The following is a 15,148-nucleotide window of genomic DNA, read 5'->3' as shown; positions in this document are numbered from 1 at the left end:
AGCTACGAGACCCATTGCCCCACATCAATCAAACCCCATAACCATAACCCCTAGCCACCTTTACCTCTCCTTGACAAGGCTGACTACTCAGAAGAAAAGCCCCAGGGTGAACGCAGGCCCCCTTAGGTTCAAGCGTGCACCCAACTGGGTGGAGAGAGAGGAGGGCTGGCTCTAAGCAGGCGCCCCCCCCCCCCCCCCCACCAACCAGGTCTCTGGGCTCCTGCTGCCCAGAGCAAGGGCCCTGAAAGGTTTCCAGGGAAACCAGTGTTGACCTCTGGAGAGGCAGGAAGCAGGCAAGGCAGAGGAATCCCTGAAAGGAAACCTTCTGCTCCCACAGCCGCTTCACAAACCCTTCTCCCCAGGGTCAGCACACATCTGGGGACTGTGAACAGGGAGGCGGAGTGGCCTAAGGATTTTGCAAAGGATGGTCAACTTGAATCATGCTGGCTAGTTTGGTGGGATGACCACAAGAGATCTGATGCTGTCTGAGGGTTGAATATCCTGCCAGGGAGGGGCCTGAGCAAAGAAAGGGACCAGACTCTTCCCCAGCTGGGGCTCAGAGCTACTGGAGTGTGCTGGTGAGAGAAGGCGGAAGGAGCTGGCACCGGTGGTCAACCCTGGGGATGTGAGGAAGGCCGGCAGCCTGTGTCTCCAGGACCAGGGCAGCCTCCATATCCTGAAGGCTCTGAGGTCCTGGAGAAGGGAACGCGGCCGGACATCTGGCCTGCTGGGCCCCACCCCGCTTTCAGAGGTGGAGCTTGGTGGGCCTCGGAGAGGCAAGGTGAGCAGACAAGGAAGGGGGCTCTGGCTCAGCCGGGATGGGCGCTGTCAGGCAAAGAGGGGAAAGCAACAGGTTCAGGCCTGTCCCCTGTCGCTGTCACTGCTTAGGGCCCAAGGGAGTGCCTTGGAGATGGAGGCCGGGGGACAAAGGAACATGGAGAGTTCAGAAACCATTTTAGTTCCTGGAATCGTATGACCCAAACTTCCTTCACACGCTGAAATCCCCATTCCACCCCCTTCTCCCACATGCTAACTAGTCACGTCCCATACTAAACATGGGGCAGGGAGGGCAGCCTTGGGACGACCTTATCTTCTCTGACACTGACTTGGGGCCACACTTCAAACCTCCCAGGAGGTCCCACCCCCACCCAGCCCAATGCCCAGGGTGCTCTGAGGGCCCAGGAGTTCCTCCAGTTCACATATAGGCATGAACAGCCCCCTCCCTACTGGACGGACATAACACCTGACGCAGGAGGAAATGCAGCAGCTGTAGCCGGGAACCCTACAGCAGCACCCGTGGTGAGGACCAGATGGTTCCACGTCCAACCCACCACAAAGGATACGGTAAAAATGAACTGCTTTGTATTATTTACGATAGCCAAGATATGGAAGCAACCTAAGTGTCCATCAGCAGGGGAATGGATAAAGAAGATGTGGTACATATATACAATGGAATACTACTCAGCCATTTGCAGTAACATGGATGGAGAGTACTGTGCTAAGTGAAAAAAGTCAGACAGAGAAAGACAAATACAGTATGATATCACTTGTATGTGGAATCTCAAAAATACAACAAACTAGTGAACAAAACATAAAAGGAGGAGACTCACAGATTTAGAGAACAAACTAGTGGTTACCAGTGCGGGGGAGGGGCAAAACAGAAGTAGAGGATTAAGAGGTACAAAATATTAGGTAAAAAATAAGCTTCCGGCTTCCCTGGTGGTGCAGTGGTTGAGAGTCCGCCTGCCGATGCAGGGGACACGGGTTTGTACCCCGGTCCGGGAAGATCCCACATGCCGCAGAGCGGCTGGGCCCGTGAGCCATGGCCGCTGAGCCTGCGCGTCCGGGGCCTGTGCTCCGCAACGGGAGAGGCCACAACAGTGAGAGGCCCGTGTATCAAAAAAAAAAAAAAAAAAAAAAGCTTCAAGGATAGGGGCTTCCCTGGTGGCGCAGTGGTTAAGAGTCTGCCTGCCAATGCAGGGGACACGGGTTTGAGCCCTGGTCTGGGAGGATCCCATGTGCTGTGGAGCAAGTAAGCCTGTGCGCCAAAACTACTGAGCTTGTGCTCTAGAGCCCTCGTGTCACAACTACTGAAGGCCAGGCGCCTAGAGCCTGTGCTCTGCAACAAGAGAAGCGACCACAATGAGAAGACTGCACACTGCAACAAAGAGTAGACCCCACTCACTGCAACTAGAGAAAGCCCACGGGCAGCAACAAAGACCTAATGCAGCCAAAAATAAATAAATTAAATAATAAATTTTTAAAAGTATATATATATATATATATATATTAAAAAAAGCTACAAGGATATATTGTACAACATGGGGAATATAGCCAATATTTTATAATAACTATAAACGGAGTATAACCTTTAGAAATTGTGAACCACTATATTGTACACCTGTAACTTACATATTGCTGTACAACAGCTATACTTCAGTTTAAAAATTTTTTAATTAAAATTTTAAAAATGAACTGCTTTATGTACAGCATTGTGACTGTAGTTAATAAGTGTATCGTGTATTTGAAAGTTGCTAAGAAAGTAGATCTTTTAAAATTTTTATTTATTTTTGTTTTATTATTTTTTATCGAAGTATAGTTCACTTACAATATTATATTAGTTTCAGGTATACAACACAGTTATTTGATATTTTTACAGATTACATGCTATACAAAGTTATTATAAAATACTGGCTATATTCCCTGTGCTGTACATTACATCCTGTACTTATTTATTTTACACCTGGTAGTTTGTACCTCTTAATCCTCTTCACTTATTTTGCCCCTACCTCCACTCCTCTCTGGTAACCACTGGTTTGTTCTCTGTATCAGTGAGTCTGCTCTTGTTTTGTTATCTTTGTTCATTTGTTTTATTCTTTAGATTCCACACACATGTAAATGAAAACGATCTTAAATGTTCTCGTCACAAGAAAAAAGATCATCACTATGTGTGGTGACGGACATTAACTAAACACTGCGGTGATCATTTTGCAATTTATGTATCATTATGCTGTACAACTAAAACCAATTTGATATTATATACATCAATTATATCTCAATAAAAAGAAGAAAAATGAATCACTAAGACATCACCTCTCAGATGTCACAACAATGCCAAATTGCCATAAAAATCTCTGTCTACTTTCCTCTTTGGAGTTTATCTTGTTACAGATAATAAGAGTCTGTGGCCTGTGCCAGCCTGCAGACCACACTGTGAGCCCTGTGCTCTGGACCAGCAACTCTGTCCACTAGCGCTTCTAGAACAATGGAAATGTTCTATCACAACGTGCACCTGAGATGTGGCTAGTGAGACTGCAGAAGTGAATTTCTGACTTTATTACATTTTAGTTAACCTAAATGTTTAATTAAGTAGCCACATGTGGCTGCCAGATTGGTCAGTGCAGATCTAGAGTAATTGCTGGGACACAGAGAAAACACCATGTAACTGCCAGACCGTCCACCCAGGCTGACTCCAGACTGAACATGGAGAAAGAAAAGGCAGGAATATTCTAAAACCCATCTTCCCTTTGATGTGAACATTTGGCCTCCCTGTGGTTAATAATGGGTCGCAAACATTCGCAGACATGGACAAACACACACACACACACACACACACACACACACACACACACACACAGAGTCCCTGAAACCATCTAAATGTTCGAGCAGATGGAGGAAGAAGGGCCACCCACAGAGTCGACAGGGCCAACCTCTCCCTCTTGGGAGGACAGAAGCCCTTCCTGACACAGGTGGAGGCTGGGGGCCACCCTTCCATCTTCCCCACGGAGCCCAGTTCTCCTAGGAGCAGCTGTGGGCCAGACGTACCTTTCCCAGCCTCTCGCACAGCTGGGCACACAGCTGGAACTCCTTGGCGTAGCTCAGACACTTAAGGGACAGCTTTGGCTCCTTGCACTCCAGATACGTCTTGGCCAGTTCCAAATATTCCACCTGCTTTTCCCTGGGAGGGGGAAATAGAACAGAGTTTCCATGGAATGTGATACCAGTAGATTGAACCTGCAGCTCTCTCTCAGAGCAAACCTGAAATGACCCCCGAGGCTCTTACTTGGGGCTGACTTTCTTGGATTTCATGTTCAGGGCGGTGCTGTGGGCCAGAGCCAGCTTCTCCTTTTCCAATGCACCTCCCTTTTGGAAACACTTGGCGGCAACCTGGAATAGACCAAAGGTTTCTGTTTCCAGCAAGGTCGCAGAGGTGACACAGGAACAAGAGTTAAAGCACACATTCCATGTTTTCACGGACAAAGCACTGGGTCTCACCCCAGCCAAATCCGTGAGGGAGGGGCAGGAAGGTGCTGAAACACTAAAGAAAACAGCCGCAATTGGGACTGACATATACACATTGCTACATATAAAATAGATAACTAATAAGGACCTACTTATAGCACAGGGAACTCTACTCAATACTCTGTAATGACCTATGTGGGAAAAGAATCTAAACAAGAGTGGATATATGTGTGTGTATAACTTACTATGCTGTGTGCCTGAAACTAACACAACACTGTACATCAATTATACTCCAATAAAAATTTTTAAAAAAGAAAAGAGAAAACAGCCCCAGAGGATAAAGCCTAATTGTGTTACCAGCTAACACTTTGGACTCAAAGCTTCCCTTTGGAAACACCTAGGAGCCATGGAAAAGGCACATCAGACATATTTTTACAGGTCACCGTAATAACACCGTCATCTGATCTTCAATAGCTGCGTGTGAGACGTTTCTTCCTTCCCACTGTATTTGGTAGCAACCTCAGGTCAAGGACATGGAGAAACTGGCCCAAGGTTGCCCAGTGGCTTTTCTGGGCTCAACATAGGTCCCCTCTAGTTGGTAACAACCAAAGCTAGTGGGCAGTGTTGGTAGAGCAGCAGCAGTGCACCTATTATGGTAGAAACGGGGACAGAGATGGTGTCCCAACACATCCCAGAAGATGACTGACCAGATCCTTGGCACACGCAGACCTGTATGTAGCAAACAGAAGATGGGCAGACAAGTGTCCCAGGGGAGTCAGCCTGCTCCCTGCTCCCCACCAGCAGAAAGTTGCTGACATCATGTCTCCAAGTACGGACTACAGGGCAGAAAGTTCATGTTCTGCCCAGCATGTAGAGATTAGGCCTCAGGGTGGGCAAGAGAAGGATTCAGTGGCACTTACTGATAACACAGGCAGGATGGCATCTCTCCCCCCGGGCTCTCTGTTCCAGCCTCCCCAGCCCCGTGGGCCTCCTTTCATTCCTGTGACACGCGAAATGCTCCTTTCTGCCACAGGGCCTTTGCACACACTCTTCCCTCTGAGTGAAATGCTCTTCCATCCCTCCTCTGCCTGCTTAATGTCATTTACCCTACAGGTCCCAGCTCAAGGCTCCCACTCAAAGTAGCCTTCTCTGGCCACACCGTCTAGGACAGGCGGTTCTGGAGGCAGCTTGTCATTCACATGTGACATCGGGAACCGCTGGCACTGTGCCCTTTTCTGTACACCTGTCCTGCCCACTGTCACATCCCCATGACCTAAACGCAATGCTGGGCCCACAGCTCCACAGGATATGCTGAATGAATGGATCTCAAGGGTTTCCACTTGTACGGTGGTTCTGAGACACTTACTGACATGCAGCCAAAAACAATATACTTACTGAGTCCCAAAGCCCTTTAGCGGAGTCAAAATAAAGTCAGGTGAGGGGGAGGCTTTTTGTAACATTCTCATCTGTGCTACTCCCCTCAAAAGATTTTAGATTCGAACATTCAAAAGGTATCTTTCAAGGGATAAAGAATTGGAAATCCACGGGCAATACATATAAACACCAGCTGTGTTCTGAAGCGAGAAAGGGAAAGACTTTATAGGTTTCTAATTTCATACCCACACCTGCTGCCCACATTGTCCTGCTCTATCCCCTCTCTGAAAAAAAAAAAAATCTTGGTTTTATAACAACAGCCAGGTGTTTAGTATTCCTTGCCAATTACAACAGGGATGGGCAGTGAATACAGTGCCGGGCTCAGTCAACTTCTGCAGCTGCATATTTACGGAAACACTATCCCGACACGACTAAACACACAACAGTGCAAACTGTTTTCTCCTCCCTTACACCTGATGGCAGGGGTGACCACAGGCCTTCACCCCTCTCTGTATCCATCCTAGCCCCCTTATGGAGCAACTCTGCAGCTTCCCCCATCGGGAGCGCAGCCTGTTCGCCATCCCTCCCGACAGAAGGATTCCTCAGCGGGCAGAGGCCAGGACCCTTCCTCTTCCTATGATCACATGCTGGCACTTGGCCAAAAGGAAGGCTTGTCATGACCGCATGGGGGTGGTGGGGAGCGGGACAGGGAGATCTCTGCATGGTGGGTGACCTGATGTCGCAGAAGGGGCAGCAGCACAAGTACCATGACCCCGACCCCCACCCCCGTCCTGGTGACAAATGCAGTGATGAGAAACCTGCTGGTGAGGCTTGACGAGGCCACAGGTCACCCAGACCTCTCTCTCCTTACCTTCCAGCACTGGTGTTTAGCATAGTAATCTCCTTGGGCGATCCACTCCGCAGGGGTTGAGGTTTTAACAAACATGCTATCGTTGAGGTCTAAAATGAAAGAGAAACGTGGGTTTGCTTCTCTGGGGATCCCTTCACTGAAACCTGTTGTTATGGGCTCTATTTTGTTCCCCTACACCCCAAATTTCAAGTGTTGAAGTCCTAACCCCCAGTCGCTTGGAATGTGACTGTATTTGGAGACAAGGGTCTTTAAAGAGGTGATTAAGGTCAAATGAGGTCATATGGGTGGGCCCTGATCCAATGTGACTGGCATCCTTATAAGAAGAGGAGATTAACACATACGAACAGACACAGGGGGCTCACACAGAGAAAAGGCCATCTACAGCCAAGGAGAGAGGCCTCAGAAGAAATCAAACCACTGACAGCTTTATTGATCTCAGACTTCTAGGCTCCAGAACTGAGACAATAATTTCTGTTGTGTAAGCCACCCAGTCTGTGGTATTTGTTATGGTGGCCTGAGCAAACAAACATACCTATGTTGTCTGTCTAGCGTTCATGTAAGGTAGAGTGTAGCTTACCAAGCCAGGTTGTGGTGGGTTTTGGGAGAAGGAGGTGGAGGTGAGAAAAGATGCTGTTTGATTTTTGAACTTTGGTCTGCCTTCCCTTCCTAGGGATACGAATTAGAAGACAGACAGCAATTTCCAGTTCCTCCTTGAAAATCCAAAGCCATGTAGCTCTTGGCAAACTCCCATGCCGGGGCCTCAGCAAGGGAAAAGGTGATAGGATGTGACAGTATTTCCAAATGTGCAGACTTTGCCCTCATCACAGCAAGCGATCTGACACATTCTGGTTGGTGGACGTGGACCACTGCCACCACCTGCTATTGGCCCCGTCTGTCAGCCTCAGCAGCTGGCGGTGACTGCACCGGCCCCCCTTGCCGAGGACCCCCAAGCACCGCCAGTGGTGGTGGGGGTGGGGGTGGAGGCAACACTCTCTGGGGATTCCGAGCCACAGCTTCACAAAACACACAAAAGGCTGAATATCAGGACGACGCGGAAGTCAAATCTGAGCCGGAAAGGTCAGAGTCCCCTCAGCCAACAGATGTCAACCAGAGGGGCCAGGCAGGCAGGCAGGCCAGCTTTGTTTAGGTGGTGTAAAAACACATGCCAGGGCTTCCCCGGTGGCGCAGTGGTTGAGAATCTGCCTGCCAACGCAGGGGACACAGGTTCGAGCCCTGGTCTGGGAAGAGCCCACATGCCGCGGAGCAACTGGGCCCGTGAGCCACAACTACTGAGCCTGCGCGTCTGGAGCCTGTGCTCCGCAACAAGAGAGGGCGCAGTAGTGAGAGGCCAGCGCACCGCAATGAAGAGCGGCCCCCGCTTGCCACGACTGGAGAAAGCCCTCGCACAGAAACGAAGACCCAACACAGCCATAAATAAATAAATAATTAAAACAAAACAAAACAAAAAAAACACATGCCAATCCTTGCAGCCCCCCGCACGCGCCGTGTGCAAAGCTGACTTTGCAGCATCTTGTTCTGGTGCTGTGTGCACTGTGAGTGTCCAGGTGACATCTTATTCCCACAGCAAAGCCCTACACAGTATCTCTGCATCTGGCCGGTGACCTCTACTGGTGTCGCGTTGAAGAGACCCCCAAATGCAAAGTCACCACACTCGTCCCCAGCTCCCCAGAACAGTGAGAACAGATGTCCTCAAAGACTTTAACACGTGCAACTCGTAACTCACAATTAAGACGGGACTTTCCCTTGCATTCTTAATGCAAATAAGAGATAATATTAATTGCAATCCTTTTTCATTTTGAATTTTTAAATTAAAAAAAAATCGCCAATCTTGATCTCTTATAATGGGTTGCCAGAACATATTGTGAGAATAAAAGGACTCGGAGCTGCGGGAAGGAATAAGAACCACCACAGTAGGCCAATGCGCTCGTTTTCCTTTTAGTAGAGGAAGTGGAGGCCCAGGGGGAGAAAGTGTTAGCTGAATTAAGTCCCATGGCTGCACAGGTGGAAAGTTCTAATGAGAAGCCAGGTTAACCCCAAGCCTTAGACTTTTCCCATTATAGCACCACAGTCAGGTCCCAGGAATAGAGCTTCTAATCCTGGTCCCCAACTGAGCCATTGGCTGTAACCAGAAACAGTCTCGGTAAAACTGGCTGGAAAATGCTCAGGAAACCAACAAACCTCTCTGCAGCCACAGAGCTGTGGGCTTTCCCCCATTTTTGGAGAAATTCACCATGGCCTGGAGCAGCCAACTCAACAGCTAACCCCCAAGAAACAGAACAATTTTCTCCTTCATGAGGGCTGATTATTTATCTCCCAGTTATCCCATCAGGAGAACTTCATTCCATTTTTTAATTAGCTAGCCTTTGTAACTTATGAAAAACAATACATAATGATGTTGGTTTTTTTTTCTAAACACTGCAAACAGCACAGAAATGGTGAAAAGTTAAAGAGGTCCACATCTAGTTAACAATCTCACACCCACCGGTCCCAGCACCAGAGGAGCCACTGCAGACACTTTCACCTTCATGGACACTTAAGTCATTTTTAGTTTCTTATCATTACAAACAGGGCTGTAACGAGCGCTCTCGTCCATGTTATCTTAGAGACTGTACAAAAGAGTATCTCTGGATAGATCCTTAGGAGTGGAATTACCGGGTCAAAAGGTAGGTGCATTTTTAATTTTGATAGATATTGCCAAACAGCTGTCCAAAAGTCCACAGTTAATTTGTATTCTCCCAGCAAAGCCTACTTTGTCTATCCTTTGCCCATGATCCTTACCTTTTAGGACAAATAAAAGTTCTTCCCTGAAGGAGTTAACCCTCCCACTCTCATTACAACTTCAGTCTCCCACACACTTTAGCAATAAATAGGAACACTCATGTCTCAGAAGAATGTGGAAAGAAAGTGTTTTCCAAAAACGATACCCTTTACCCTCGGCCACAGGGCAGCTGAGAGCAACATGCTTTCTGTCCAACAGCCAGAATATTTTAATGAGCGCTTACCTTTATTTTCATCCATTTTCACGACTTCGACAAAATTCCTTTTCATGAAATATTTGAAAGCAGGAGCCCGCTTCTCTGGGTTTTCGTCAAAGATCCAGAGGTTGACCCGAGCCCGGGTGATGGCCGTGTAGAGCTGCTTCAGCTCCCCGTTGAGGAGCTAAAGACAAGATGAGGACAAAGGCATGAGCCTTCAGGCTACAATACGACGTATCTCACTTCAACGGGCTTATTCTGATTTTGGAGGAATATTCAAAAAGTAAGTTTTATGAAGTACAGCCCAGGCCTGAGCAGGACGCGGGGAGCCCACTGTGGCCGCAGCACAGGGAAGCGAACTCTAGCGAGGGGGGCAGTGTTGGTACAGGCCCACCCTTGAATCTGCTGTACTTGTCCACTTTGAAATAATTATAGATCCCTAGGAGGTTACAAAGATACTGCAGAGAGGTCCCATGTACCTTTCACTCAGTTTACCCCAAAAGTCACATCCTATGCGATTACTGTAACTTATTTTTAAAATTTGGAGCAGTGGGAATTCCCTGGAAGTCCAGGGGTGAGGACTCCACACTTTCACTGGCAAGGGCCAGGGTTCAATCCCTGGTCGGGGAACTAAGATCCCACAAGCTGCACAGTGCGGCCAAAATTTTAAAAAAAATAAAAAATAAAAAAAATGGAGCAGTCCCATGCTGCTACTGTGACTATTATTAGCACTATATTACTCCTGACCTACCCCATGACTGAGGACTCTGGGTATAAGGGGACTATGTCTTAGACTCAGGGAGGACCTCCTTGATTAAATCATGCACATTTCAAAACAACAACGGATTTGTGGCTACCCAGAGGTCTGCACAGCTTGGCGATGATTTAACATCTATGTGCAGAGCCTTCCAGGTAGTTACAGAAATAACCGGATAACTGCTCTTCTGTTTGTTTTCCACTATGTAGGAGACATAAAACCAGGACAGCAGTTTCTCCCAAAGCTTTTGGTTTTTGCTGGTTCGGTTTTCTGTGGTTTTGCCCTCACTCTCGAGGCCTCTGTCGGCCTTCGTCGGTCTAGAACTCCAGAGTTTTTCGGCTCTGGCCTACTTCTCGGTGATGTAGTGGGTCGCCCAGGGGAAGGGAGACAGGGTCCCTTCACAGACAAGGCTGGAAGACAATGGTCTCCACTGACTACAGTCACGGACTTCACTTCTGAGTTCCCCGTCAGCAATGTCAGAGTTTCTGAACAGAGCTCCAGAGGCGAACAGAAGGTGCCGCCCTCCCCCTTCGCTCCCCCCCCCTCCCGCATCAAGCCTGGCTCTCTGCTGAGAAGAGGGGGTCGCCAGCGCTGAGCCGACCACATTCCCTCTCCCACCCTCTACCCCCTAGTACTGACGGACAGGAAGGTCCGCAGCACAGGCTCCGTCTTTAACCCAATCTTATCGGCCAAGCCCTGCTTACTGGCTCCCTATCAAGCAAGCTCATGGACCCATGGCTGATACTCACCTTGTACATTTCCGGATTCACCATGAGAGCCCTGCCCTGGGAGGAGCTGCATTTCTCTAGGGGCACCTCAATCAGCCAACGGCTTTCCTCTCTGGACTCAGAGGATGAAGGGGTAAATGAGGAAATGATCTTCCATTCCTTGTAAGCCTGAACAACAAAGACAAATGAAAGACCAGCAGAATATGCTTCTGCAGTGCACATACAGCCTCCCTGGGCCTCACAGAGGACTGAGCCCCCTTTGCCTGGCACAGCGGCCAGGCCTTCAGCACCAGCTGTGAGGAGGTGGCCATCCTATGGCCTCAGAGTGGGGGTCGGGGCCCAGGTGGTGCAGGCAGGGATCAGGGCAGCTACCGAGAAGACCCCCAGACACTCAGCTAAGACGGCCAAGAAGCAGGCACATGTGCTCACTTCTAGCACGAGTGTTTAGGGCCTGGAGGTTCCTGTTGTTGAAAGAATGTCCACAAGCAGAATGGAGAGAAAACCAGTATCCTCACCTCTTTTCACAATGTGTTTAAAAAAATGCCACTTAGGGTCAGTCATTAAGACACATGTGACGCTTAGGGTGGTACCCGCGGTGTCCATCCATGTTGTCACAAATGGCAAAATATCAACTCTATGGTGACAAATGGAAACTAAATTTTTTTTTAAGTTTTATTTTTCCTTTTATTTTTTATTTTATTTTTCCTTCCTTCCTTCCTTCCTTCCTTCCTTCAATTTTTTGGCCATGCCACGCAGCATGTGGGATCTTAGTTCCCTAAGTCCCAGAAACTAAATTTTTGGTGGTAAGCATGCTGTAGGCTATATAGAAGTAGAAATACAATCTTGTACACGAGCGACTTATATAATGTTATAAACCAGTGTTACCTCAATAAAAAATAAGTCTAAAAAATATAAATACAAAATAATTTGTGTTAAGCTTTGGGTTTCATATGACTAAGAGTCACAAATAACCAAGATAATAAAAATATAATTACTGCTGTTACATGTGGATAGTTTAGCCATGTTTAAATGAGTAATAAAGATGTAATAATTCATAAATTATTTTTACATCTATTCTATAAAATAGTCTTGCCCTTATGTCAGCAAAATTACTAGTTGTGTTATAACCGAATTTTCACATAATTTGTGTTATATTAAATGCCCAGGATTAAGAGATGTAACTGCATTCAAAGTGTAAATAATTTGAAACATTTTCACGGAAAACATAAATGCTAGGAAATGTAAGAATAAAAAATTAAAATTATTTTCTTATGATATAAAAAAAAAGACATGTGACAAAATTTCCTAACCAAGTGATCCAATCAAGGACGGAGCTCGGGAATTCCTTGGCAGTCCAGTGGTTAGGACTCTGCACTTCCACTTGCAGAGGGCCCAGGTTCAATCCCTGGTTGAGGAACTAAGATTCCACAAGCCACAAGGCCCCTCCGTCCCCCCAAAAAAAGGATGGAGTGAAATTCAGGAGCCGTGGGGTCGGCTGTGCAAGGTGGACTCTGAGGTCAGATGGAACAAATTAAATCCCAATTTGTCCACTTATTATGTGACCTTGAACAAATGCCCCTTCTAGGTCTCATTTTCCTGTTCTGTAAAATGTGGATGACAGAACTAACCACACTTGTTGGAAAAATAAAAGGAGATGATCAATGTCAAGTGTCTCTACAATGCTTGATAAAGAGTTGACATTTTAGCCATTTTCCCCTTTACCCAAATCAAACCACAAAACCACGGTGACTTGTAGATCAGGGTCTGTAAATTTTTCTGCTAAAGGGTCAGATGATAAGTATTTTTGGCTTTGTGGGCTATATGGTCTCTATTGCTACTCTGCTCTGCTACTGTAGAGCAAAAGCAGCTCTAGTCAACAGTAAATGAACGGGCAAGTGTGATGCAATGAAACGTTATCTTTTGACACTAAAATTGAATTTAATACTAAATTTTCGCATGCCACAGGATATGATTTTCCTTTTGATTCTTTTAACCATTTAAAAATGTGAAAACCATTCTTAGCTCACAGGCAGTGAGCTGGGTTTAGCCCCCAGGCCATAGTTTGCAGACCCTGGGGAGGCAAACGTGACCCGATTATACACAGTATCTACAGTGAAGAATTCCCATGACGTTTCAGATTTTATACTTTATTGTGTGTCTTGGGGGAGTAGGTAGTCAATTCTCCTATCCTTCTGTTTTTTATAAAATGGTGCTACTTGCCACCTATGTATCTTTTCAAGGATGATGGAAAGGTGGAGTGGATACAGTTCATTACCTCCCTTCAGTTCCTCTATAATGTAAACTCTATAAACATTAGGTTAGGGACTTCCCTGGTGGCTCAGTGGTTAAGAATATGCCTGCCAATGCAGGGGGCATGGGTTTGAGCCCTGGTCCGGGAAGATCCCACATGCTGCAGAGCAACTAAGCCCATGCGCCACAACTACTGAGCCTGCGCTCTAGAGCCAGTGAGCCGCAACTACTGAGCCCACATGCCACAACTACTGAAGCCCGCACGCCTAGAGCCTGGGCTCCGCAACAAAGACAAGCCACAGCAATGAGAAGCCCATGCACCACAATGAAGAGTAGCAACCGCTCTCCACAACCAGAGAAAGGCCGCATGCAGCAACGAAGACCCAAACGCAGCCAAAAATAAATAATAAAATAAAATAAATTAATTAAAAAAAACACATTAGGTTAAATGCTTTAAATACTATCTATTAAATAAGAGTGGTTATGCTACTAACCAATTAGGGAATTAATCACCAGGTTATGAGAAGAGATGTGAGTCATGTAATCAATTTTAGTAGTTGAAAGTTAAAAAAAAAAAATCTTCAGGACACATCTGTGACTATCTTTTCATCTTCGTAAAGCTGTCTACCCAACTTAATTGTTTGCCAAAGAAAGCAGGCAAGAGACACGCATGCTAACATCTGAGGAGGTCTGGCAGACAGCGGGAGGTGCAGGCTGCCTGAACTTGGAAGGCCAGTGAAGCACCTGTATATATTTTTTTTTTTTGCGGCACACGGGCCTCTCACTGTTGTGTCCTCTCCCGTTGCGGAGCACAGGCTCCAGACGCACAGGCTCAGCGGCCACAGCTCACGGGCCCAGCCGCTCCGTGGCATGTGGGATCTTCCCGGACCGGGGCACGAACCCGTGTCCCCTGCATCGGCAGGCTGACTCTCAACCACTGCGCCACCAGGGAAGCCCAAAGCACCTGTATCTTAAAACTGCTCGAAGGAGACGCAGAAGCTGCTCGTATGGCACATGACTAACCTGTTTCCATGAATAAAACACATTTCACTCTCAAGACAGAGCCTCCTAGGAGCGAGCACATGTGTTTACGGCAAGAATACAGGCCTGCAGCACTCCCGGCAATAAAAGGAAGAAGCATCTAGAAGTCTTCCAGCTTCTTCTCTGGGGATTAATAATTATGAAGGAAAAGGACTTAGACTCTACCAGCAAGGCTTCTTTTGTGGGGCCTGTTCTCTAGGTTAGTTCAGCAACTCTTAAAAATTGTGGTTTTGAAAGCCTCTCCTGTCCTGGTCACACATGAGTGTGAAGGAAGGGACTCCCCACTGGGGCAGAGTGTCAATGGCAAGCACCCCTCCAAGTCTCCACAGGAGGAGAGTTTGGAGGTGACCAGAGAATGACTTCCCCTCCCCCAAATGAGGCAAAATCCTACAAGAGAAGGCCTTGACATAACCATTCCTTGGTTCCTTCCTCATCTCAGAAGATGACCCTGGTGTCCATGTGGTTGAACAGGTAACAGTGAATCCTCTGAAGAGAAAAATCACAAGCCAGGGCAATAAGAAGCCCCCTACACACACACACACACACACACACACACACACACACACACAGCACCTTCCAGACACATAAACGGGGGTGGAAGAGGAGGCCAGGGATGGAGAGAGGAGTCCTCCACAGTCTCCCATGTCAAACAGCAAGTACTGTTCAGCAGCCTTCACCCATCACCCCCAAAAGAAACCCCACGTGAGCAGCCAGACCACAGACGCATGGGGACTTCTGTGACCTCTGTTTTTCCTCTCCTTTGATTGTAGCATCTCCTCTCATTTGCTGACTGGTGCCTTTTGGTCTTGTGGTTGTGAATGATAAACTGAGGGTGTGCTTTGTGCCGGGGAATGCACGATTCCATTCCCTGGTAATTGGGAAGCATCAC

General features: G+C 47.3%; 1 protein-coding gene across 2 annotated transcripts in view; it reads right to left on the bottom strand.

The window, feature by feature from the left end:
* TRANK1 (tetratricopeptide repeat and ankyrin repeat containing 1) overlaps positions 1–15,148 on the bottom strand; it is a 65,670-nt gene that overhangs the window by 12,574 nt on the left and 37,948 nt on the right. For both annotated transcript variants that reach the window (XM_022553933.2, XM_022553934.2), the window contains 5 exons: positions 10,990–11,136; positions 9,511–9,667; positions 6,488–6,576; positions 4,064–4,167; positions 3,826–3,958 (listed from right to left, as the gene is read on the bottom strand). In XM_022553933.2, the coding sequence (XP_022409641.2) occupies positions 3,826–3,958; positions 4,064–4,167; positions 6,488–6,576; positions 9,511–9,667; positions 10,990–11,136 (630 nt within the window). The remainder of the gene's footprint in view (positions 1–3,825; positions 3,959–4,063; positions 4,168–6,487; positions 6,577–9,510; positions 9,668–10,989; positions 11,137–15,148) is intronic.

Source organism: Delphinapterus leucas, chromosome 10 (assembly GCF_059928025.1).
Source record: "Delphinapterus leucas isolate spDelLeu-1000000601 "Yukka" chromosome 10, BTC_Dleu_Yukka2, whole genome shotgun sequence".
NCBI lineage: Eukaryota > Metazoa > Chordata > Mammalia > Artiodactyla > Monodontidae > Delphinapterus > Delphinapterus leucas.
The sequence above is the reverse complement of the archived record's forward strand: the minus strand, read 5'-3'. Positions and strand labels throughout refer to the sequence as shown.